Source organism: Arachis ipaensis, chromosome B5 (assembly GCF_059453495.1).
Source record: "Arachis ipaensis isolate K30076 ecotype BB chromosome B5, ASM5945349v1, whole genome shotgun sequence".
Lineage (NCBI taxonomy): Eukaryota > Viridiplantae > Streptophyta > Magnoliopsida > Fabales > Fabaceae > Arachis > Arachis ipaensis.
This window is the reverse complement of record NC_142440.1, coordinates 134,004,073-134,029,470: the sequence shown is the minus strand read 5'-3', so window position 1 is coordinate 134,029,470 and position 25,398 is coordinate 134,004,073. Positions and strand designations below refer to the sequence as shown.

General features: G+C 42.6%; 3 protein-coding genes across 3 annotated transcripts in view; 2 read left to right on the top strand and 1 right to left on the bottom strand.

Annotated features, from left to right (window-relative positions):
* The first annotated feature begins 3,511 nt into the window (after nucleotides 1-3,511).
* The window catches only part of LOC148565851 (uric acid degradation bifunctional protein TTL-like), a 72,174-nt gene continuing 50,287 nt past the window's right edge, over nucleotides 3,512-25,398 (top strand). Inside the window, exons 1-2 of the mRNA XM_088486504.1 lie at nucleotides 3,512-3,670; nucleotides 3,761-3,862. Of these exons, the coding sequence (XP_088342630.1) occupies nucleotides 3,512-3,670; nucleotides 3,761-3,862 (261 nt within the window). The remainder of the gene's footprint in view (nucleotides 3,671-3,760; nucleotides 3,863-25,398) is intronic.
* LOC110272311 (uncharacterized) lies at nucleotides 21,373-21,591 on the bottom strand. Its single transcript, XM_088489153.1, has one exon. It carries the CDS (start codon nucleotides 21,589-21,591, stop codon nucleotides 21,373-21,375), a length of 219 nt encoding a protein of 72 aa, XP_088345279.1.
* Nucleotides 21,617-22,456, top strand: LOC107644004 (Cytochrome C assembly protein). Its single transcript, XM_016347770.3, has one exon. It carries the CDS (start codon nucleotides 21,617-21,619, stop codon nucleotides 22,454-22,456), a length of 840 nt encoding a protein of 279 aa, XP_016203256.1.

Below are 25,398 nucleotides of genomic sequence, written 5' to 3'. Positions count from 1 at the left end.
CTGATGAATCTAGTCACGAGGCTCGTGCCTTTCAAGACTTGCTTAAGGACGGCGAGCAGGAATTATATCCGGGATGTTCAATATTCTCGAAGCTGTCTTTCCTGGTGAGGCTGTACCATATAAAGTGCATGTGCGGAGTGAGCAACAAGGCTTTCAGACTGATTCTAGAGCTTTTGGGGATGCCTTTGAGTATGCACAGATTTCGAAGACCTTGCACGATGCCAAGAGGATCATAAGGAAGCTGGGTATTGAGTACAAGAAGATAGATGCATGTCCGAATGACTGCATGCTATACCAAGGTTCCGACCACGACTTGTCTAGATGCAAATGGTATGGAGCATCTAGGTGGAAGCAAAAGACAAGGAAGAATTCTTTAGTAAGGATCAACGCCGTTGTCAAGAAGAATGGTAAACCTCAGGCGGCGAAAGTTCTTCGTTATTTTCCTCTGATTCCACGGTTGCAGCAATTATTCATGTCCAGCAAGACAGTTGTGGACATGTTGTGGCACAAGAGAGGCACCAACTCTGACGGTTTCTTGAGGCATCCCAGAGACGGCGAGGGTTGAAAAGCATTTGACATGAGATATACTGACTTTTCTGGCGATCCGCGCAGTGTTCGCTTAGCCTTGGCCAGTGATGGCTTCAATCCTTATGGAAACCTCAGTTCAAAGTACTCAATATGGCCAGTGATTCTTATTCCATACAATTTACTCCCATGAATTTGCATGAAACAAACCAACTTTATACTCTCTATGATTATTCCCGGTCCTAAAATACCTGGAAATGACATAGATGTATACCTACAGCCCCTAATCGATGAGTTGAAGCAGTTGTGGGCCAGTGTTGATACCTACGACGCCAGTGAGAAAAAAACATTCAAGATGCGTGCTGTGTTGATATGGACTATCAGTGATTTTCTTGGCTTAGGCAATTTATTTGGTTGGAATACGTATGGCGGGAGAGCTTGCCCCACGTGCAATTTGGACGCCGAGGCTAGGCGACTCACCTTCAGTCAGAAATGGTGTTATATGGGTCATCGTCACTTCTTGAATCGCGATCACAGATATAGACAAGACCAGATTAGATTTGATGGTAAAGTAGAGGATAGATCCCCACCTACCAAATTGACTGGCAGGGATGTCCTGAGACAATTGGAGGGTGTTCCCGTCTCACAAGGCAAGGTGCAAGCGGTGGGCGGTAAAAGAAGACGTGGACAGCAGATCGTGGTGCAAGACGAGTCACCCTGGAAGAAGATGAGTGTATTCTTTGATCTGCCATACTGGGAGAACAACGAATTACGTCACAACCTTGACGTCATGCACATAGAGAAGAATGTGTGCGACAACATTGTATTCACCATGTTGAACGAGAGCGGTAAATCCAAAGAGCACTTAAAAGCTCGTAAAGATCTCCAGTTGATGGGAATCAGGCATGATATGTGGCAACTTGAAGGTGGAAAGTATCTCGCTGCAGTCTTTACCATGTCGAACCCACAGAAGGATGTATTTCTTAGGACCATCAAGAATGTGGTCTTTCCAGACGGGTACTCTAGCAACATCTCTCGCTGTGTTGACTTAAAACAGTGCAAGTTATTTGGTTTGAAGAGTCATAACTGCCATGTTCTAATGGAACATCTATTGCTAATTGCGTCAAAACACATATTGCCCACCTCAGTGTCCGCCGTCTTGGCTGATTTATCAGCCTTTTTCGACTAATATGCAGTAAATCCATAGATCCTCAACAACTTCCTCTCCTTCAGGATCGTGTGGTCCATACTCTGTGCCACATGGAGATGATATTTTCACCTTCCTTCTTCACAGTTATGGTTCATCTAATGGTGCATTTGGTCGAGGAGGTACATCTCGGTGGCCCAGTGCACTACCGGTGGATGTACCCAATCGAGAGGTAAAGATCTACTTAAGCTTTTTTGGCCTGTTTTATTAAGATAGTTGTCATCTAGTAATTTATATGTTATGTTCTCTAAGGTACCTATGTCATCTCAAGCAGTACATGCGTAACAGGGCACAACCAGAAGGATTGATAGTAGAGGGCTACCTATCCGAGGAAATTCTCACATTCTATTCAAGATACCTAGATAACGTCGAGACTAGGATCAACCGACCGACGCCCATTGATGACCGGCCGAGCGATGCTCCACCGAGCAAGATTGGCAACATGTTCCCAGAGGTTGGAAAGGCGGTCGGGGCAGCTTCATTTTTCACACTAACACCAACCGAAAAGCTTCAAGCACATCGTCATGTACTGGTCAATTGCGTTGCTGTAGAGAAATTCTTGGAGTACGTATAGAGCCTGAGTTCTTAAATTATACAGTGAGCCAATTTGGTATTGATAGTACTGAACTTGAAGTATCTTTTTGTGTGCACAGTGAGTACAGAGCCATCACAAAGAGAAAATTGCGAAGTAAAACAAGGTCCCAGTCTCACAAAGATAGTGTTGTGCACAGAGAATTTTCAAACTGCCTCAGGCATGAGGTAATCTTTAATATTCCAGGATCCTACTACCCTTTGATGCTTTCTTGCCTCTAATGGTTCAATGCCAGGTCCCATTTGGAAGCACCAATCATTTGAACGAGTTGCAATGGCTCGCCTGCGGTCCGATTGCTCAAGCCAAACACTATCAAGCGTACAATATCAATGGATTTAAATTTAGGACCATGTCGAGGGAGGAAGGGATGAAAACACAGAATAGCGGGATTTATGTCACTTCGGATACTAGAAGTTATGCAAGTAAACGGGATGCCAATGTTGCTGTTAGCGGTGTCTCGTATTACGGGAGATTAGTAGACATCATCGAGTTAAATTACAGTGGTCAATTCAATGTAGTCTTGTTCAAGTGTCTTTGGACAGATACCACGTCGGGGAAAGGCATCCGATAAGATATTTTGGGTCACACCTGTGTCAATTTTGCCACACCGATTCACACCGGTGATCGAGAAAACGATGAGCCGTACATCTTGGCATCTAAGGCGCGTCTTGTGTTCTATGTGGAGGATGAGGTGGAAAGCGGATGGAGTGTAGTAGTCCATGTGAAGCCAAGAGATTTGTTTGATATGGGCGAAGATTATGAACAGTGTGAGGTCGACCTTCATCCACAGTCCTGTATGACTAGCTTGCCTAAATTTGATGTCGAAGACTTGCGGTTGACAAGAGACGGCGATTTAGAGGAGTCCATTACCGACGGGGTTGAAGATTGTGATGAAGCAGCCGATTCCTAAAATACTGGGTTATATTTAGTGGATTGTATTTTAGTCATATCATTAGACAATAGGTTGAATTGATTGAGTTATCTTAGATTTTTTAAAACTTATCCTCTCGTATAAAGCTCTTTTATTTAACTGGGTCTTCACAATGCTGTAACCTCTCCTTCAAGTCTTCCTACAATCACATTTTTATACTGTCCTTGGACATTCTTTCTATCTCTGTTGACTTTTAGAAAAATTGGAGAGCAGAGACTTCTTTCTCATTTTCTGAAGCCGTTGGTTCGCAGAGAAGATGATAGATGCGTCTCCTTTCTCTTCGTTGGATGACGCAACCTCATTTGCAAGGCAGTTATGGTTCAAAGAGTCCCGTATACAATCATGGTTGGATGCCTTCTCTGGACACAGTCACCTCTATCGAGCCATTCGTTATGCACCGGCTTCAATGATGAGGGTTTCTTTGCTGCTACCCAATTTAATTTTGTAAATCCTTTTCTTATTCGTGAATGAAACCCATATTCATATGGTTATATTTAAATTTTAGGAATTGCTTCATTGGAACCGAAAGTACCGGGCTAAATTTGGGTTTGGGCTTATAACAAGTACGGAAACGTGGTGCTCACAGAAAATACTTGACGAGGTGAAGGTAAAATAGTGGTGTTTTTCCTTGCTATTTATCTAATATATATAATAGTTCTCTATCTAGATAACTAAACCATATTATTTGCTTTCTAAAATTAATAAATTTGGTTCATTAAGCCGAATCACTATTGAGGCTGGGGAGTTTAATTGTATTTTGTATAGCAAGATAAACTTGATGAGATATGTTTGCTAGAAGAAACTTAATAGCATATAATAGAGACCCTTTTGTCGTACTCAAGCATATAATATATTTCCCTTTTGTGGTTTCAAAATGCCATGTTACAGGAGAGGCTATGTTTAGCTACATGGTTATGATAAAGAGAGAAGAGCGACAACAAGATATCAACCCACTTTCAAGGAAGAGAACTGAGTGCTATCAATCCTCCACAAAAATCATTGTACGCACAAGTAGTAGATGAGGGATGGAGTGAATTAGAGAAAGTTTCTCATAGAACAAAGGGAGAAGAAAGAAAATCAAATAGAAAAGAACTTATAATAGAATACCAACGGACCTATCTAACTAAAATACAGCCTACAGTGAACCAGCTGTTCACAAGGATTGCTATAATGGCGTGGCTTCAAGGCGTAGCTTTTAGTTTCATGCGTAGCCTTTTGGCTTGGACTAGGATTAGCGTTCACTAATGTACCAACTGTCGTGAGTTGGGCGGGTCAAGGCTCCAATCCTGGGGCAGTCGCTACGGAATAGACTTGAAACCGAGCGGGAACACGGCATGTTGTTGATACTGATTGAGTTTGAGGGACTTTTGCTGACTAAATCCATCCACAAACCTAGACCCCGACGACTTTCGTAACTAAAGCGTCAAGACAACAGCCAAAGGTGACCTTTGGAAAATCCTCTCGCTTTGCTCGAGGAGCTATTCCATACCCACACTAGCTTTTTCTTGACAGAGACCTCTCAACAACCAGTGATTTAGCCTTTGAATCATACTTCCCCAACCTAACTCGTTGTGTACTAACGTCAATCATACCGCCGTTTCATCGTCAGATGAATTAAATGATGGTAAAACAGCGGTTTAAAGCGTAAATAAAGCAAAGATCTCACTCGCTTTTTCCATGTTGTCGACCTTGAACGAATGCTTGAATCAGTTTCATTAAGAAAGGCGAAAAAGACCAGGCAAGCTCAGAAAGGAGAAGAGAAGCTTTTTCCTATACTATGCGCTTCCATACTCTCTATGCTTTTTTTCTTTTATTTCCAATAAATAACTCGGGATCTAATCCCATAGAGATGGTAAATCTTTCGTCAGCAAATTCAATGGCCTAAATCACATCTCGATGATATTAAATAGAACCAATATAATATCATGAATAACAATATGTAAGTTAAGCTATCAAATCGATTCATCATCGAGAATGGAATAGTATAACATAGGAAGATCTTTTATCCATACCAAATTCAAAAAATGTCGTTTATGATGCAATCAAAAATTCTGTTTTTTTTTTTTACTTTTTAATTTCAAATTAGATAAGGGTTCCCACGAAGCAAAAAAAGAGGGGATCCCTCTTAGGAATGATATTTTTTTGTTATTAGGATTCCCTTTCACATACAAATTGGTGTCTTTTTTTTGGATTTTTATTTCCTAGGATAGGAAAGAGGTTTCTATCTCATCTCAATCCACTTAATCTTCTATTTCCACGGTCGGGACTTAGCCTACTTCACGATTGAGATTAAATTCTATCGTTATCGTAGATTTATTTACGACTTTTCTTGTGGAAAGCCTTCGATGGCTTCCTTATGAAAACATCAATTTTTATTTGGGTATAGACGGTCTCTCTTTTTTCTTCGTGATATTGACCACATTTCTGATCCCTATTTGTATTTTAGTGGGTTGGTCTGGTATGAGAAGTTATGGTAAAGAGTATATTACAGCATCTCTAATTCGTGAATTTCTAATGATCGCCGTGTTCCGCATGCTGGATCCTCTACTATTCTATGTTCTTCCTTAATAGGAGTTATACACTGACTAGAGCTACAAAAGAAAAGAGCTAACCCAGAGCAACAAAAGAGGCCGGGTCGGGTCCCTCTCTCTCGATGGGGTGCCTTTCACTCTGCTTTGTGAACACTTTATCGAAGGTAGGATTTCAGGTTTTTTGCCAAGCTATGAATCGAAGAGATCAATCAATTTTTTATTTGATGTTCCATCGGCAAACACGACGAAAAAGGTAGCCGAACCAAAGTGCTAACGTACAAGAAGGAGATTTTTCAAAAAAGCGCGTAAAGTCCTCTTGTGTTTACGAGTCAAAGTTTTAATACAAGAAAGCTGAATTATATATTTTATTCGATACAAACTTTTTTTTGAGGATCCATTATAATAATGAGAAAGATTTTTGCATATCCGCTGGCTTGATTGCCGTTGGTGGTTATGGCGGGAAAGAATGAGGGAAAAGGTAAAAAATAGAATTGATCGTAGATAAAGCACTGCTTTCTATGCTATGATGTAAAGGATATTTGAGTTTCAAATTCTTGCTTTAGTGCGGGGGTTGTAGTTTTTATTTGAGCCCTCAAATAAATAAGAACGAGGCCCATCCCAGAAATGGGGCGGGGAAGGAGAAGTGGGCATGTGGAAAGTCCCTAAGCACACTTTCCGTTTATGGCTTCCTAGACAGTCCAGCCAGATGAAGGATCAAGGAAATCGGGAACTCAATCACTTGCTGCCGTTACTCTTCAGTTTTCTGTTGAGGTCTATCCTGTGGAGGTACTCAAATTGGATCAGTAATCGATTTCTAGGTTTCTCCGTAAACCTAATTGGTTACTTCCAATTATGTAAATCAATAGTTTAAACCGCACTCAAAGGTAGGGCATTTCCCATTTTAATAGGAACTTCTGTACAAGAAACAATGGTATCTCCAATTATAGCCCCTCTAGGGTGTAAAATATATCTTTTCTCACCATCCCCATAGTGTATGAGACAGATGTATGCATTTCAATTAGGGTCGTATTCTATGGTTACGATTCTACCATATATGTCTTTTTCATTCCGGCGAAAATTGATTTTACGGTATAGACGCTTATGACCTCCCCCTCTATGTCCTGCGGTAATGATTCCTCTGGCATTACGGCCTTTACCACAACGATGCTGTCCATAGATCAAATTATTTTGTGGATTGGATTTGACTTGACTGTCTACGGCTCCATTGCGTGTGCTCGGGGTAGAAGTTTTGTATAAATGTATCAGACCGAAGAAGCAATGTCACTCGATCATTATCAAACTGACTGCAATCTTTTTCTGTCCGTGAGGATCCCACCAGAGCGCCTTCTACTTCTAATAGGCCATGAACTAGATCAGAATCATTCTCAACGAGTCCATAAGAAGTGATCCATTTTTTTCTTCAGGTCCGGGTAGAGACCAAAGGTCTTGAGTGACCGATCCGGCAGAACAACTCAAAAGATAAAGAAGTATCGTTAATTCCTTCATGCTCGTTCCAAGTTTGAAGTACCATTTGTGCAAATAAGAATCCCCCTCGTTACAAGATTTCTTCTTCATATAGATAGATATAGGATCTATGGAGCAATTACTTAGAAGTACATTTTTGAAATAGCCCTTCCTATCTGATAGAAAAGGATCCCATGATCCTGAACCGATCTTACCTGGGATCGCAAATCCCAAGTTTGTCTATGAAGAGCAGATCTAATTATATTAGTGTCTATAATGGATTTCTTTTGTATAATACTAATTGATAGGGCCTCATAGGTAAGTGCTACAAGATCTCGTACATTGGAACCCATAGTTATGGTTATGCACCCGAGTCCATTAGTATGGAACATTCTCTTTTCCAAGTGAAATCCCCTAGTATATGAAAGAGTGAAAAAGTGCTTTCGTTGTTGTGGAATAAGAAGCCTTCGTATCTTAATGCATGTATTTAATTTATTCGGAGCTATTAGAGCGGGATCCACTTTTTGGGGAATATGAGTCGAAGCAATAACAAGAATATTTCTAGTGGAACATCTTTCACAATCCCTGGAGAGATAGTTCACTAATAGACCGAGGGATAAGTAATTTGACTCATTCACATCCAGATCATGAATGTTTGGAATCCATATTATGCAAGGAGACATTGCTTTTGCTAATTCGAATTGAAGGGTGATATAAAATCGGTCTATTTCTGACATCATATCCATAGTTAGTGCATTCATCATAGTTAGAAGCTCCAGCTCTGTATCAAGGTCACGGTCGATATCGTCACTATCATCAATATCGTCACTATCATAAAAAAGAAAACTCTTAGGCTTGTTATCCAGGAACTTGTTCAGAAATACTGTAATGAAAGGAACATAGGAGTTTGTCGCTAGGTATTTGACTAAATAGGATCGTCCAGTTCCTATAGAACCTATCACTAAAATACCCCTGGGGGGTAGGGCTAAGTGGAGCGAAAAGGGTTTCCCATGAAATGGGAAATGAAAACTATTAGCCTCACAGGGGGTTTGTGAATAAGTGATTGTCTGATAATGAGCAAGGAATATCCGTCTTTCTGCTAAACAGGATGTATTGAACTCATAATTCATTAGATACTTTTTATGAATGTCAACTAAGTATCGTAAGTAAATTGCACCCGGTTGTTCAATCATTTGATAACTTTCTATCTATGGACAGGATTACCTCTAGAGAATCCCTTACCTCAGAAAGGTATTAAGGCTTGAAACATAGTATTAATTCATGATCCTTCGAGTCCGTTCATGGTAGACCAGAAGAGGTAGAAGCACGAACTCAAACAATCATCAGGTTTTTGAGTGGTCGAGCTTGCAGTTGAGAGAAGTTGGTGTATTTGGAATCGTACTTTCTGCGTTTATACGCGTCAGCATATCAATTTGATAAAGGGCGTGAGCACTCCACTCAAGTATGTGGAAGTGCTTTTCGGCTCATTGTGCTTGCGAGACGATCCGGGGATCAGTTATTTTCAAAGTTTGTTGGGAACACGTAAACACCACTGTGCTATGCCGGATCAAACCCGGCCATATCAACACTGTTTCGGGCCCCACGATCCGGGAATTCCACTATGGAAGTTATCCGTCTTAGGCTTCAAGCTATCTTTCTATTGTTCTAGTTTCTGCTTCCATGTTCTTAGGAAGAAAGACTGACTTCGCTTCAATTTAGAGACGATTAAAGACTAGCAAAGGCAGGAGAGATGGAAACAAAGCAAGAAGTCTTGAAAAATATTGAATTGAAAAGAGAAGCCCCTGCTATTAAATCTAAGACTGATTTCCCATTGACAAGGAAGGGCCGGAGGTTTTCTTCACAGGCACGATGTTAGACAAGCAGAGCGCGTTTTGTCTGGGACCAATGATGTCTAAAGCAAGCATTTTATCAACTTCTTAAATCAAGCTCGGGGGTAAAAACCTGCTTGCTTAGAGAATCAAACTGTTCCTGTCTGCTGAAAAATCACCCAGCGAACTAATTGGATTATTGTGAGCTAAACGAACGGGACGTGCTTTGGAAGAAGCGATCTGTTACCGAGCCCGGAATAACGAAAACATCTCTGAATACTCAAAGTTTCATATCCGAAGCGAGTTTTCAAGAAACTGCTAGAGTTTTAGCAATCACCGCTCCACCGGAAATTCCCTCTGCCCCTACCGTACTCCAGCTTGGTAGTTTCCACCGCCTGTCTAGGGTTGAGCCTTGGGATTTGACGGCGAACTTAAAAAGCCACCTACAGACGCTTTACGCCCAATCATTCTGGATAACGCTTGCATCCTCTGTCTTACCGCGACTGCTGGCATAGAGTTAGCCGATGCTTATTCCCCGGATACCGTCATTGCTTCTTCTCCGGGAAAAGAAGTTCAAGACCCATAGGCCTTCTACCTCCACGCGGCATTGCTCCGTCAGGCTTTCACCCATTGCGGAAAATTCCCCACTGCTGCCTCCCGTAGGAGTCTGGGCCGTGTCTCAGTCCTAGATCTCAGTACATATATTGCAAGACGAAGCGCGGAACGTACGACCAGGGGTAGCTGCGAACGATAGGTACTGCTCGCTATCGAGATTCCTATCGGATCCAATAGAATCGTGCCGACCTGTTGCCAATAAACTTTTCGGCCTCATATGAGAATGGAAAACTTGAGCATTTTCTGCATCGGTGGATGAAGAATCGCGAACATAAGAATTTATGGTTGACCATGTTCTCCCTATCTAAACTAGATCAAAATAGCCAACATAAAAAGTCATGCGCTTGTCAATTCATTCTTGGTGTAATATACGGAACTTGCCCCCAGTGTTTTCCCTGGAGGGTCCCTGATTCCTGTCCCTGAAGAATCATTTTGATCTTCGTTGTGATTCATTGGACCTGCCCCTTTTGGCGGAATTTTTCATATATTTTTCATTTTTCGACTTTCTTTCAAATTACGCCTAACGGAGTATCAAACCTAGCTCTGCACAAATAAGATTGATATATTACATATCAAATACGATTCAAAAATGCGGATATACTTTGAAGTATGGTGAGAAGGCTATTGATCATTCTAGAACCGAGACCATTCGACCGACAATCAATCTATTCATTCATACCTGGCTAAAACACTTCCCATTTTCCATATCCCACTGCTCATGAGTGAAAGTTCGCGCTCCATAGCCCCGAATAGAAGTCAAGGCTTCTCAGCGGGCAAGCTGTTATTTTTCACCTTTGAAGAGAACCTTACCATATGGGCTTTGTATGCGGCAGTTCCTCTCCCTTAGTTTCACATAGTTACACTCATTTGAAACGAATAGTAAAACTCATTCGACTGAAAGGCAAAGCTAGTGTGCAATCCGACATGAAACTTCACAGCAAACGATCTGCCGACAAGGAGGAAGGGAGGAGTGCCGGTTAGCCCGTCGCTTTATGGCTTACAGGAGTCGCTGGCATTGGCTCTTTGAAGGAACAAAGAGGTTGCTAGGAAGGAGGACATGGATGCCCAGAATAGGTCTAATAGTCTCCTGGTTACGGGACTAGAGCGAGTCTTTGATAGAATAGGCTCTTTGCAGGCTAAGGCCAGGAATTTACTTAGATAGAGTTCGAGAATCCGCTACTATAGAATCGGCATCTGGCACTGCTTTTTTTGGTTTCAAAGGCTTGGCTAGACTAGTTGGTTTGAATAGCCTAGTTTCGTAGCCCCAAAGGGGGAATCCACTTGCCTCCTTCTCCGAGTTTGAATTGGGGATTTCTGTTTCTTACAGGCACAGGATACTAAGAAGACGAGGGCCTAAAGAGGGCTCTCGAAAGGGCTTAGTATAGTTCAAAGGATTCTCACCCAGGAAGGGATACGGGATACACTGGCAGGAAGTTCCCAGGTTTGCTATGGTTATATTGAGGTGGAAAGACCACCCAGAACTGCTTGTGGGTTTTATGACCAGACAATAAAACAATAAAGCTGCTGGCTACCTCAGTCTTGTCCAGTAACCATTCTGAGTGGACGTATTGACTTAGAGGAAACCGAAAGACCTTTTTCAATAGAACCATTTCCACCGGCCGAGTTGCCGAAGGGGATCAGTACAAGATGGCGGACTTCCCTCTCTTTATAAGGCACACACAGGTGATCTAATTAATAAGACTAGCTGAACTAAGACTAAGTCGATATTCTATAGCGACTGCCGGACCATTCCATTCATTATCTTCTTCTCAACCTCTCCTCGGTTACTCTGAACTACCAAGCCAATCTCCAATCGAAGGAAAGACGGACTGCTACTATTCTTTGCCTACTTCTGTAACCCCCTATTCTGGCAAGAGACGGTTTGTCCACGTGAAAGTTAGTAACGGAAGGAACGGACTTTAGTTTCATATATTTCCTTTGTGCGGAGAACTCCCCGAAGGTTCTAAACAATCTTCATCGATCATCCGTTCTGGTTGGTTGTCGTCCATCCACTGTTGGCCTACGGTTTGTGCTCGACCCTCCTTCTCGACCTCCCTTTCGGGTTGATTGGCCTCAACTAGCTGCCCATGGGTGAAAAAAGCCATTAGGGCGGTTGTTTTGATTGTCTTAGATGCCTCGATAACGTACTTGGCCTCCTAACTACTTTATAATAAGTAATAAGGAAAGGCCAATCCCCTATCCAATTTCGGGAGATGAGGAACTGCTATTTTTTTTCATTTCAAATGCAGCGGACAGTCAGGAGGTACACTAGCTGGCAGGATTGCTTTTGAATCGAAAGACGTTAAACAACAACAACAAGCACTCAAGCTACAAGAGAAGAGGAAGAGCTACAACTGCTACAACTGAAATGCCGATACACTAAAAGGATTAAGGCATCAGAGAAAAAGAATGATTTGACTCCTCAATTACCAAGTGTGGGTAAGGTCGCTAGGAAAGACCCTCTTTTTTGGGAGATTGTGTAAGCATATGATCTTCAATCCTTACTTGGAAGGAAGACTTCTCTAGTTTTGAACCTATAGAATTAAGCTAGCTATCACTCTTTTCTGCTGCCAATGGATCGAGATGATACCCGACACCAGCATTTAGTTTAGATGAATACTTGAAAATGAAAAGATGCCCTGAAATCGCACGGTTAGGGCAGCGAACCGATGCTCAGACTCCTTTGATTAGTCGGACTTCTCGCTAAATCTTATGCAAGAAACCCTAGTGTTTTAGAAAACTCTTTCCGCTAGTGGTCTCTCACTTTCATTCCGGATTGAACCACTCGTCGCTCACTCTTCTTTTCAATCCTTTAGGACTTTAAGATATGTCCTGAAAAAATCATATTTTTCCCTTTTCTAAGAATCGTCATGATCTAAGACCCCCTTGACTGACTTAACATGCATTCCATGCGAAGGGACGAAGCGCTGGTTCCTCAATCGCTGTTCTCACGCGCGAAGTCCAAGGCTTGAAGTAAAAAAAAATATTCTCTATTCAACAAAAGAAAGGAAAAATTGCCATGTTTTTTCCTCCAAAAGACCTCTTTCCTTTGGTTTTTATTATTTATTATCTTGAAATAATGAATTGATTTCGGATAGGCATTTTTGATGCGGCTATTGGTTGGTCTCCTAGCTCGATGGTACCGGATGGGTGTTAGTTCATATTCCAGGTGGTAGAGCCAGGAGAAAGAGGCCGGGGGGTAGCCGCCTGTCGTGAGTCTTAGGTTGGAGTATCCAACCTTTAGTCTGGATGTCTCGTGTCGATAGGTTAGGGAAGCTTCTAGAGCTTATTCAACCAATTCCCAAGGGTGGAAGTATTTAAGATCGGATGTCAACCAGTGGAGGCACCTTTTGTTACTATTGGACAAATTCCTCCTTTAGTTTTCTTCTTGTTCTTTGCCATAACGCCCATTCCGGGACGAGTTGGAAGAGGAATTCCTAATTCTTACACGGATGAGCCCTAGCCCTGTAAGCCCACACCTGATCAGTGAAAAATTATGACACCAATCATTTACGTATTACACCAAGAATGAATTGACAAGCGCATACCTTTTTTTGTTGGCTATTTTTATATAGCTTAGATAGGGCAAAGATTTTTGAAATAAAGGCGAAGAAGAATCATCGTGCTAATAGACTTACCGCTCATACAGCTACCTACTCATTATTCGGAGGTGAATCATAGAACACCAAAAGCGGTGATATTTTATGGACCTAACATAGGTCACATCCCTCACGACATAAGATTGAAAGATCCAAACCTTCCTCTTCGGAGCGGAAACGGACGTGGCCAAAACATATAAAGATCGGCGTAGTCGCTCATAGGGACATATCTATCCGGATAGGGGATAGTCTAGTCTATCACCATCTCTATCACACTATTAGATATTCGAATATCTAATTTATTTTTCTTATTTATAATTGAACAAAAGCAAGGAGCGAGCCAAAGAGCGAGTTAGGTCTACTTCAAATAGGGGCCAAGTCTTGCCTAAGCTCTTTAACCTGTTCCTCAAGGACAGGAAAGATAGATAGATTCAATTAGATTACACTCCTATCAGTGCAACGGCCGCTTTCTCCCCCACCTGGCTCCTTTCGAGCTCTTTTTGGACCCTTTCATTTAACTAAAAGTCTCGCAGACGATGAAAAGGAACTATTGGGCGCAGCGGATGATTGGAACAAAAGCCATTCTTTCACAACCGATTCTGGGCATTCTATAGAATGCAAAACCTGACTTCCTTTTAAAGCTACTAAATGAAGGGATTCCGATTCCTCATTTCGACAAAGAAACTGTCGACTTAGTGCACACTACGGCCAGACACATCTATCTTATTGTCACCTACATTCCCGTCTTCTGCATTGGCTGATGGAGATTGTAATCCCGGATGAATGGAACTTTCGCCACTTTCCCAACCAGAATAGAATGTAGCTCGATTCGGCTGAAAACCATCAGATACCTACTGTCGGTATATCTTTGAAAGCTCAGATGGAGAGAATAAACGGACTCCTCGAGGGCTACTTAAGGCACTTAAGTGCAAACCAACCATTTGAAGTAGAGAGGGAAAAATGGATAGAGGCAATCTATTTATTGAATATGAATATGAAAGGGATCCCAATAGCAATAGGAAAGAGAGAGAAGACCATGTCGAAAGGATTCTGTCCATTAATCCAATCCTATTTTGTTCACATTGAAGGAATTGAATCCATAGTAAAAATACACCAATGCACAAAAGAGTTAACTCTTGAAGAGCGGGTATATTAGGCAAAGAATAGGATGAGGGAGCTCTTACTGCTCGAGAAGGAGCTGTGATACTTATGTTTGTTCTCGCATCCGCAATCGAAAGGGCAGAAGCAAACAAACCCAGACCATGAAAGGTTCAACACCCTCCTGACTGTCCATTACCTTTGATTGAAAGCAATCCTTACCTTCACGGACCCTAGTTTTAAGCAGCGCAGCACCAGAAAGAGTCAAAGGTACCACACGAACGGACTAAGCAACAAGGTCCGAAGGGGTAGTAGCTTCTAGTGTGGGAGCAAGGAGTGGTTAATGGAAGGACCATAAAATATATATATAAACATTAAGAGCCTAAAAAGACAGCGGAAAAAAGATCATATATTTAAAAAAGAAAGGCTAGTCGGTCACAAGACATATCTTTCCATCTAGAATGTTCTTTCTAATCGATGCCATTGCTTTCCTTATTCCGTATTTTAGTCTTGCCCTCATCAAGACGGCTATATGGAAGAGTTGGAACTCATGAATCTCTTTGGAAAGAAAGCGGTTTTTCTCCTGGCTGGCCTATGATGATATATAATCCCAAGGAAAGTTTCCTACTTTCAGGTTGGTTTCTTAAAGACCAGCTTTTAGTGTGCCTGATGGAATAGAGGTTTAATAGGACTCCCTCGATGCTGCTACGCTTCCTTACCGCCTCGAAAAGTAACCCCGAGGTAAATAAGTCCAGTTCTTGTCAGTTTTATTTATACGATTAGACACCTTTAATAGTTTTCACCCCTAGCCTCTGAGGAATCTTTTCATACCAGAAAGACCTGGGCGAGACAAGCTACCTTCACGCTAGGAGCCTCTTTTCCTTCTGCCCAGCTCCCCAAAAACAACGTTTGACTTGCATGTGTTAAGCATATAGCTAGCGTTCCTTCTGAGCCAGGATCAAACTCTTATTTGGAGTATGATTGGGCCCTGCAGTGGTAGAACCTGGTGAACCGGGCGTACTACTTCCCCCTTCTGGTCGAGCGTCTTCAAACCTTCTATTTTGCTTCTCTTATGATTTCTTTTTAGAATAGAACAGTACACAGATAGGCATGTGCTCCCAAGCTACCTCTGTAGTATGGAGAGCCACTTGCAGGATCCATATAAGCCTTCTTTTCTTGTACTGATGCGCTTCTTTTGTGATTAATGGATTAGGGCTTTCGACTAGAATCATACATCCACTCAGAATGCCGAGGATCCTCATACGAGATCCTATACTAGGTTCCGCGGGATTAATCAGTGAGGACACTGGTTTAATCATTCTTGCGGGTTACTGGACAAGACTGTATTGGCAATACCGGAACATGCCGCGTTGAGCTTGGTTCCGAGATTCTAGTCTACTTCCTTAATCCTAACATCAGCGGTTTCGGATATCACCTACGATATTTGTGATGAGTCTTTGGAACCTGATATCCTTCTTCTCACTTGTAACTGACTGACTGAACTAATAGGGTACAAGTTTCCTTCATATTCTTTGCACAACCGTAACTAGCTTCCAGGTAGCTCTTTCGCCACGCCATTCCTTCTTCATCTTACCAAGGAGTCGTGCATAGCCGTCTACTTGTATGCGAAGGCTGTTAAGCATTTGTATAGGAAGTCAGGGGTTTGTTCCTTGCTTTGTATCTGAAGCAATGTGCAATCTCTCTTCAGATTGCCTATGGAGGTGATCGGCGACCTCACGATCGCTTACCAGTTCCGGTCTCTTTGACCCGGTCTGGTTTCCCTCGTATTATCCAATCCAATTTGTTATCCGTCGTCAGATGTATTAGAAGGATGATGAGGCAGATATGCTAGTCAAGATTTTGTTGTCCCTCTTTAATTTATCTAACTAAGATTTTCTTATTAGCTAAACGAATGGATTTCTCAACCTTTGCTTCCATTGTCTCGCGATCCAGAAAAGGTGGTCCAAGCCGTCTCATATAATAATTAAGGTGGCGGAAACGCTGCCCCAGTTGGTGGGGATTATAAAGTGGCATAGCTCTAGACATGGGCTTCTTCCCAAAAAACTATGGTAGCCGGCAATAGGATACCCTTACTTAAGTTTCTCCGCACTTGGGCATAAATATACAATGCCACTTAATCCACTATCAATGTATCAATGGTGGTGGTCCTTCTGTGTAAAGTTAGCTAGTGTGGATTCGCGTAAAGCTGCCAAACAACCTATTGACAAGAGCCTATTCATTTTATTCTTGCTATTTCCGCACCCCCTATCTCTAGCTTTCTTATTTGCTTGCTCTAGAGCTCGCAGGTTTCAAAATGATAACTTTCCCGTTGTTTGGGTTTAATTTCAAGAGCTTGCCTTAGTATGACAGTTATTATATGAGGTCTACCCAATGCTAGATGCAAAGGCGCATAATAGATCGATATGAACATGATGAGCTGTCCCGTAATAAACCCAGCTGTTGCTGATAGTTTCTTCTCGGTCCCTTCTTGCATAATCCGAGCTCGAAGAAGGAAGAGATAAGAGGGCCCTATGGAGAATGTGCTCAGAAATCCATAATAGAGTCTGACCACAACGACCGAATTCATTATCTTCATACATAAGTATACTAGATTATCCAGTATAAAAGATTAAAAAATCATCGCAAACCTCTATTTTTTATTATCTTCTGTTTTTTATTATCTATTGCAATCTCCGGATTATTATCTAATTTTCAATCCATATATTTATATAATGATTTTTCAACCTTCCATATTTCTATATAGAAATAGAAAGAGATAGACTAGAAACGACATCTCTTATCTCACTGACACCAAAGAGGGGGGATCTAAAATGAGTGAAATTTTGATATGGGTGGAATATAATGAAATAGAGCCATTTTGAGGTTTCCTTTGAAATGAGGCATGGAACGGAGCCATTGCGAAGAAGTTCCACGAGTTACGATGAGAAAGTCCTAACTTAACTAACGTAATGGGTTGTGTACCAGTTGAGGAGTAGGACTCGGCCCTTAGGCCGCGAGGATGAAAGCCTAGTACTTTCTATACGTCAATAGGACTTCCTCCTTATATATGAATAAGCGCAAGTTTCTCTTTTGGGAATTAGCTGAACTGTGCGTCGGAAGTATCCCAGGCTAGGCCTTACATCCTGATCCAAGCAAGCAAAGGAGGGAAGGGACCTCTTAGTTGTTTTTGTTCGTTTACCAAGTTCGGCATTAAGGCTTTGCTCTATTATCACGACATGGACTCAGGGACAACTTTCCTATGCTTGCTGGCTAAACAGAGTTGCCTTCCACACGTGCACTGAAACCAGACCGTACACGTACAGGTCTTAGTTCAGTCGCATCTCAAGCGCCTAACTCGAGATCTTCATTTGCTTACTCTCAAAAGCGCCAAATGAACTAAACTTTTCGCACCCGGCTTTACATTGGCTCCATGTATGGTATGTTCGTAGGAATGCCCACATTGAATTAGCATGAATGCCGGCTCAATCAATCCCATATATAGGGTGATGTAGAGCTCCTGGAAGGTCTTTCTTCAAGCCAACCGTCAGTTCCTGAGTTGAGGGATTTCGGAGTTAAGTCGAATATTCCAAGAGGCACTCACCCAGGTAGCTAAAGGGGCGTAGCCCTCCTATTGTTCCAGAGACGGGAGGATAATAAGACCACGATCCTCCTTCTTAGGCCGATCGAAGTCGAAGGGTGGGTTTAAGGATATTCTTACCTGCAATGAAACTCCTTCACTCTCCTCCGTATGTTCCCGCCCTTGGTTTAGTACGTTCTTAAGACGGTTTCAGAAGATATTTTGCTAGGATTTTGAATGGATTCAATGGCTTTTCTTCTTCCAGTTAGGCTGCTGAAGTGCCCGGTCACTTAGGCGTCAAGACTTCTAGCTTGCCTACAAGATCTCAATATAAGCTAGCCTCTCTGGCTCTTCTCAATATCCTGACGTCTAAGCTTCTGTCCCCTCAGCCTGATCGGAGGAAGAAGGCTTTTAAACTCAATCTAAATCCGGCTTTCCATAACTACCTTCTGTATGGGCTTTACAAGCGAGCAAGTAGGGATGTGTAGGCCATCTATGTCTTAGTAGGCCTTGTTAGTAAATCAAATCAATATACCAGTGCTTGAAGGCCTTTTCCTGCTAGCATAGACTCCGCTTCCTGCCCCCCCCCCCCCCCCCCGCTGCTTTTGAAGTAGTACTAGAAAGTCGATAGTTCACATCGGCAACTATAGACGGAAGGACTGAAGATACTGTTTACATCTCTACTAATGTCAATAAAGACTAGAATTACCTCTCGCGATAGACTGAAATCCACTCTTTCGTTCTCTTTTGTTTTTGCTTGAAGGCCTTTCATCGGCTGTTTGAAACTAAGGAATAGCAGTTTTCACCTTCAGCAGTTGTAAAGACCCACAAGTATCCTTGGTAAGAGCGACATCACTATCTGTAGTTTTTTTGGGCCCATCAAGCCATTATCAGGCCAGATCAAGGATCTTCTTCTTATGGCTTGATCTGCTTGGGCAGCGAGGTCAGGCCTATATATAGAAAGTGTAATCAATCACGTCATGCTAACTCAATTGATAAGTCATTCTCCGAAAGCAGTCATTCTAAACCTAGTGACTAATTTAGCAAGAAGATGAGTATATTCCTCCCGGATAAAGCCCAATAAGGGTATAATTGCCACTTTTAGAGTTAGCTCTAATTGGAAGACCGTGGACTAAGAACAACAAAGCATGAGTTGGGGGGTCGAAACTAGAGAGTGGTTCTAGGTTGCTGACCTTTCCGGGACGGACGGATTAGGCAGAAGCAAAAGGGGGCTACTCTTTTTTTTTTGTCAATTGAGCTGCTTTCCCTTATTCCACTCGTCCATCCTTTTCCATTCCACTACTTTACATATTAGCTCGTCTCTGTCTTCGTCTTTGTGTCTGCCGATTCAATTGATGCTGCGAGACTGAGAAGGATGGCTCGACGTTGATCCCTATTCTTATTTTCTTCTTAGTTCTACATTCTTCAATAGAATAAAAAGTAGATGCCAATCGCTTAGTTCCGAGTTCAGATTTTGCCCTTCTTCAAGAGTTCCCCTTCCCCAGCCTCCAATCATCTCAGAAGAGAAGACTAAGCTAAGACGAATTGCAGTCGCTAAGGGCTCGCTGCTCTCTCAACGAGGTTTATTGCCAGCGATGCTCAAAGACGAATCGTTCCATCCTTGGAGGTGGAATAGTTGGTTAATAATTCACCTATTCTAGTTGGGGCTCCCGCTCCTGGCTCTTCATCCGCCTACGGAGTCTCTCTTGTATGAACGCGAAGACTCTATCATGGCATTGTGGATCCTTAATTCATTGCATGTCATCGGGTATGTCTTGGTCTAAAAGAAAGGGAGTCTAGTATACTTTGTGTTTCCCACTCATTGGCTGCTCGTACTAATGGACTCGATCCGTTATTAACATATTCGAGTAGATTGAGGCTTTCTTTTGGTCCAATCCAGTGGTAAGATATAGCTACAAGAAGACTCCAGTGTTCAAGGTAGAGAAAATGCAATTCCTACGCCTATACACGTGCTTAGGCCACTTCAATTGGTCGGAGAAGGGTTGCCGCAGGTGAGACCGGGGATGGCAATTATATAGAAAGATGCTTTTTCGCGTCCTCGTTAGTCCTGATTTCCTTTGATGGAGCAAGGGATTGCTGACCAAATATACCGATCAAGATCGAAACAACAGGAGGACGCCCTTGGATCGATACCTTTGGACTTTGTCTGCTTTCGATTTGAATGGACGTGGAGTCGGGCGACTTCAACAAGAGCCGGCCAAAGCATCAATGCCCGGTAATTGAAGATAAATGGACTTCAAGAATACATACATCCGGAGATAGGCCATTTAGATAGACCGATTCCAATAGCGTCCCGCAAACTACCGGGAAGCCGACTACATGGGTAGGGGGCGTGCTGACATGCTTGACTTTCTCAATGTTGGAGGTCCGCTAGCTGCTTGAGCCATAAAGACTTATTCATTCAACGGATTTCATTCATTCACTGGCTTTACTCTCTAAGAAGTCAGGTCGATCCAAAGCCATTGCTTGAAGCGATTTCCTTGACCGAAGTCTGCTACTGAAGCGGGATTGCTTGACACACAAGCATACCAACCCGAGGGATCCACCTACACGTCTTGCTTTTACTGCTATATCGGGAGTTACTCCAACGTATTGCTTGACGTAAAATAGATAGTGGATTTGTTTCTGTCTTTTGTTGAATCTTTTTCAGAGCTCGATAAATAATTTGATAAGCCAATGATTTTTTTCCGTGTTTCAAAATACGGTTAACCAACATGTTAACTAATCGATTACGATAAATTGGATCGGATTTTGCGGTTTTTTCTTCTACAGTACCTCGCCATGACATGAGCGTGAAAGGGATAATCTGTTTTTTTTTATAACTTCTAAGGGCTAAAATGATTTATTTTGGCTTTTTGGTCCCATATTGTAGGGTGGATCTCGAAAGATATGAAAGATCTCCCCCCAAGCCGTACATGCGACTTTCATCAAATACGGCTTTCCACAGAATTCTATATGTATCCATATGTATCTATGAGATCGAGTATGGAATTCTGTTTACTCACTTTGAAATTGAGTATTTTATCATGGTGTCGGATCCCACGTTTTTATGGATTCCTTCTTTGTTACCGGGGTCGACCCCAAAGCCATAATGTCTCAAAACGAGGAGGCCATAGAGAAGTTTTTTATTACTTTGTCTCGAACTTCGTGAAGAACTCCATTCTATCTCTCCCTCGTTACGAACAAAAAAGTGGGGCTGCACCCCAGTTGTATACTCCCTTCGTTCTACGAACCCTTGTTGATTCTGAACTTCGTTCGCGAAGGAACCAGACGTTTGACGGGCCAGCCCTTTTTTATGCGCCGCTTTACCCTGAAAGGAAATTGAGCTTTGCTCCTCTAGGTGCTAGGCGCTCCCGTGGTTCGCGAGAAGGAAAAAGAAGGACTCATTCTTTGTTGCATCTGGCGCGAGATGATAAAGAGAGAGCTTCGTCTATCGATGAACAGCAGATTGACAGAGCTCTTGGCATTGCTTTGTTTTTCTCTCCTTTCCTATGAGCGAGTTCCGATCCTTTTGTTTGAAATTTCTTCGTTCGTACCGAACCGCTTGCAAAATCAAATCCTGTTCCACAAGATACTATATCAGCTATACATCCTCCTTGCATTTATGCCAGAGACGTCGCCAGTGCTATGGCATTTGGATTATGTAGATCCAAAATGATGAATGGGATTGTGGCACTCCACTCGCTGCCAATGCGGAAGGATGCCGCCGAAAAGAAGGGAACGCTGCTTCGCTCCGCTGGATGCGTCGGATCCCGTATAACAAGGGATCTTTTTAACAACAAATTCAAACATGTGGTCGCAAAATGCTATCCAGCTCTTTTGTTGCGTAGCAATAGAAGCCTGCTTATGATGCATTGGCGGCGCTTTTTCGCCTTCTCTTTGCTCTGGACAGGAGCACTAGTGGGCACGGGGAGGGAGCAGGCGAAGCGTGTCATTCGTAATGAACAGAAAGATACCATTACTTCGCCTCTTTGTTGGAGCGCCGGCGCGAACACAGTGGTATCTGACCAGGACCAGAAACTGATTCGAATTTGGATCTTGACATGTCGGTGGTTTTTAACCGTGGGCATCATGCCAGGAAGTTGGTGGGCTTATCATGAATTAGGTCGGGGTGGCTGGTGGTTTCGGGATCCCGTAGAAAATGCTTCTTTTATGCCTTGGGTATTAGCCACAACTCGTATTCATTCTATAATTCTACCCCTTCTTCATTCTTGGATCTCGGTTCTTAATATTGTGACTCTTCCATGCTGTGTCTCAGGAACCTTCTCAATACGGTCCGGATTGCTAGCTTCCGTTCATAGTTTTGCTACAGATGATACACGAGGAATCTTTTTATGGCGGTTCTTCCTTCTAATGACCGGCATATCTATGATTCTTTTCTCCCAGATGAAGCAGCAGGCATCGGTCCGTAGAACTTATAAAAAAGAGATGGTTGTGGCGCGAAGTACTCTTGTGTACCTCATATAAAATAGCGTGAGAGAAAGAGATCTATAGTCGGTCTCTTTCAAAGCGAAGAACAAAGGACCTTCGACGATGAAGGAGAAGAAGGAGTAGTGCCCCTCGGGACAATTCCTTTTTCTTTGTTCTCTGTTCCGTTCCTGATGTTCAACTAGTCATTAATAGTAGGCTTCATTGGTACTACCCTTTCTTTTTTTGGTATGCCGCTCCGCGAGCAAGGAGCGAAAGAACCAAGTGGGTTGTGGTCATGTCAGAATTTGCACCTATTTGTATCTCTTTAGTGATCAGTCTGCTAGTTTCTTTGGTCTTATTGGGTCTGGCTTTTCTATGGTCCCCGTACGAATTTTCAATGGAAAAAGTTCTCAGATCGCGGTTGGTCAACCATTTGAAGGACTTGGGGCGTGCGGTCCTGGGTCTTTTTTTGCTATTTATTTTTTATAAACTCTATCTGTATACTGTATTATTTGTTTTTCAAATGCTGACCCTTGTTGCCCTGTTGAATGCGCCTTACCCCCTCTACTTCGACTGGGGGTGGGGGTTACTTCCTATTTCGACTCCAATCTGCAGGGAACGGTTCTAAATATGATGGCTCCCGAAGGGGCTGGGGCGCATTCTGGGGCCAACTCAGGCTGGACCTCCATCCTGGGTTCGTCTGGAGGCAACTCGGGCTGGGCGTCCATCCTAGGACAGGGGGCTGGTTCGGCGTCCAGCGTGAACCAGCCAACACCATCCAATTCCACGCTTACCAGTGAGGCCTCCTATACGGGGGAGAAGTAATTCCTCCCGCTCCTGACGAATTACAACGAAATAAAGATGAATTAGAAACATTGGTGTTGAACCATTTTATTCATTTTTTTATCGTAATCTAAAACCATGGCAAATAGATACTTCAGAAGATAGAATATCACTTGCACAGGTTTGCGTAAGAAATATCATAAATTCTTTAGAAATTGACGAGTCCGTGGCTGAGTACCAGAGATGGCTGGCGGATTTACGTGCAGATCCTACTGCCCTCCATCCCCTTTTCCAAGACTACAAACCAAAAAAAGGGGGGTAGGGGCGTAGGCGGGTCATCCAATACTCATCTACGTATTATTGTAACACCCGCCGAGTTAGAAGATATTTTCGTGGATCTCTTGAGTGAGGGGGTACAAAGCCCCCATTTTGCGACTGCTTTGGACATCATTTTGAACTTTGTCCCTTAAATCTAGGAGGTGAAAAGATGGCGATCATGGGAAGTTTAAATGAAAGTCGAATGGTCTCAGTTGGAGATGGGATTGCATGTGTTTATGGTTTTATGGTTTGAGGGCTCGCGTGAAACGCAGAATACTTCAGGACTGGAGTGAAGAGCCACAAAGGTACCTGTCAGAAACTGTAAAAAAAGGACCGAGAACTACATAGGGTCTGAGACTCACTTCCTTGAAAAGAGGGAGACGAGTTATGTAGGCAACGGCCATTCAAGAAATGTAGTGGTTGCTCGACCGTTGCGGGTCAAAGAATCTATTAGTAGTAATCCTAGCACCTATACTTTCTCCATAATAGATAGAGGGTTCTAGTTAGTTGCCTTTTGGGATATGGAAAAGCACTTTCTGTTTGTGCCCCTTTTGACGACCAAGTCACTATGGCAACACACAATGTATCTATCTGGGATGCGCAGCTGTGGTGACGGACGCGATATGAGGACATGCTGGAGGGCCGTTGCTGTTGATATTGCTCCTTTACTTTCAAAAACTCGTATCCCTTAAGACAAAAATATTATCCATTTAGAGATGGAGCCTCGACTGCAGCTAGGTCTAGAGGGAAGTTATGAGCATTATGTTCATGCATAACTTCCATACCAAGATTAGCTCGGTTAATAATATTAGCCCAGGTGTTAATTACACGACCACTTGTGTTGCCAAGTTAAGATCATTTCTTGGGTTGGTGAACTACTACAGGCCGTCCATTAAGGGCTACTCTACAACGGCTAGCAAAGATACTTTATTAAGGCTGCGAATGACCTGAGGGTAGGCAACTCAATTGAATAATCCAGTAGCCTAGCTTAAAGTCTAGGACCGATTGATTTACTGAAACGCAAGAAAGCCTTCCACTGGCAGGCGATCGTGTTTTCACTGGATTTCTCGTTACTCATGTCAGCATTCTCACTTCTGATATCTCCAAGACTCTTTGAAGTTTTTTCTTCTTATTTTATTACAAAGAAATTCGCATTTCCTATTGATTTGTCCCAGAGCTGGACCTATTTGGATTCTGAATTATTCGTCGCTACGCTGTTCCCAAGGACTAAAAAAATCGAAATAGCGAAATTCTTGGGTCATCTCAATGGGTTCAGAAACCACACGTTTCTCTGGATCATCATAGCGTACTTCTACATATCCACTCAGAGGAAGGTCTTTTCGTAATGGATGACCCTCGAAACCATAATCTGTTGATATACGGCGTAGATCCGGATGATTGATGGAAGAAACACCAAACATATCCCAAACTTCTCGCTCCCACCGGCCGGCTGATGGAAATAGACTGACTACTGGAGATATTCGTGTTACTTCGTCTGCACAGGTTTGTACACGAATGCGTGAGTTATACCGAGTACTCAGTAAATTATAGACCACTTCGAATCTTCATTTTCGAGAGGGATAATCAACTCCGCAAATATCGATCAAAACTTGAACCCTTGTATAGGTATGCAATTTAAGAAAGCACAACAATTGAAATAGGTAGTTCGTATTGGTATCAGATCTATTCCCATGTTCCGATCTTTTCATTTTTTTTACCCATTTCTTGGGTAAAGTCTCCCAACTATATTGGAAAATGGATTGGTTCTACTAATTTCTTCTTCAATCGATGCCAATTCGGCTATTTACTGATCGCCTATCGCCTTTTGCCTGTAAGTGAATGAGGAATGATTTAACTTCGAAGTCGTAGAGTGCGGGGCTGGAAGCTCAAGCTCACCT

Coding starts and splice junctions, on each gene's coding strand:
- LOC107644004 (XM_016347770.3), top strand. CDS start 21,617: ATGGCATTTGGATTATGTAGATCCAAAATGATGAATGGGATTGTGGCA.
- LOC110272311 (XM_088489153.1), bottom strand. CDS start 21,591: ATGCAAGGAGGATGTATAGCTGATATAGTATCTTGTGGAACAGGATTT.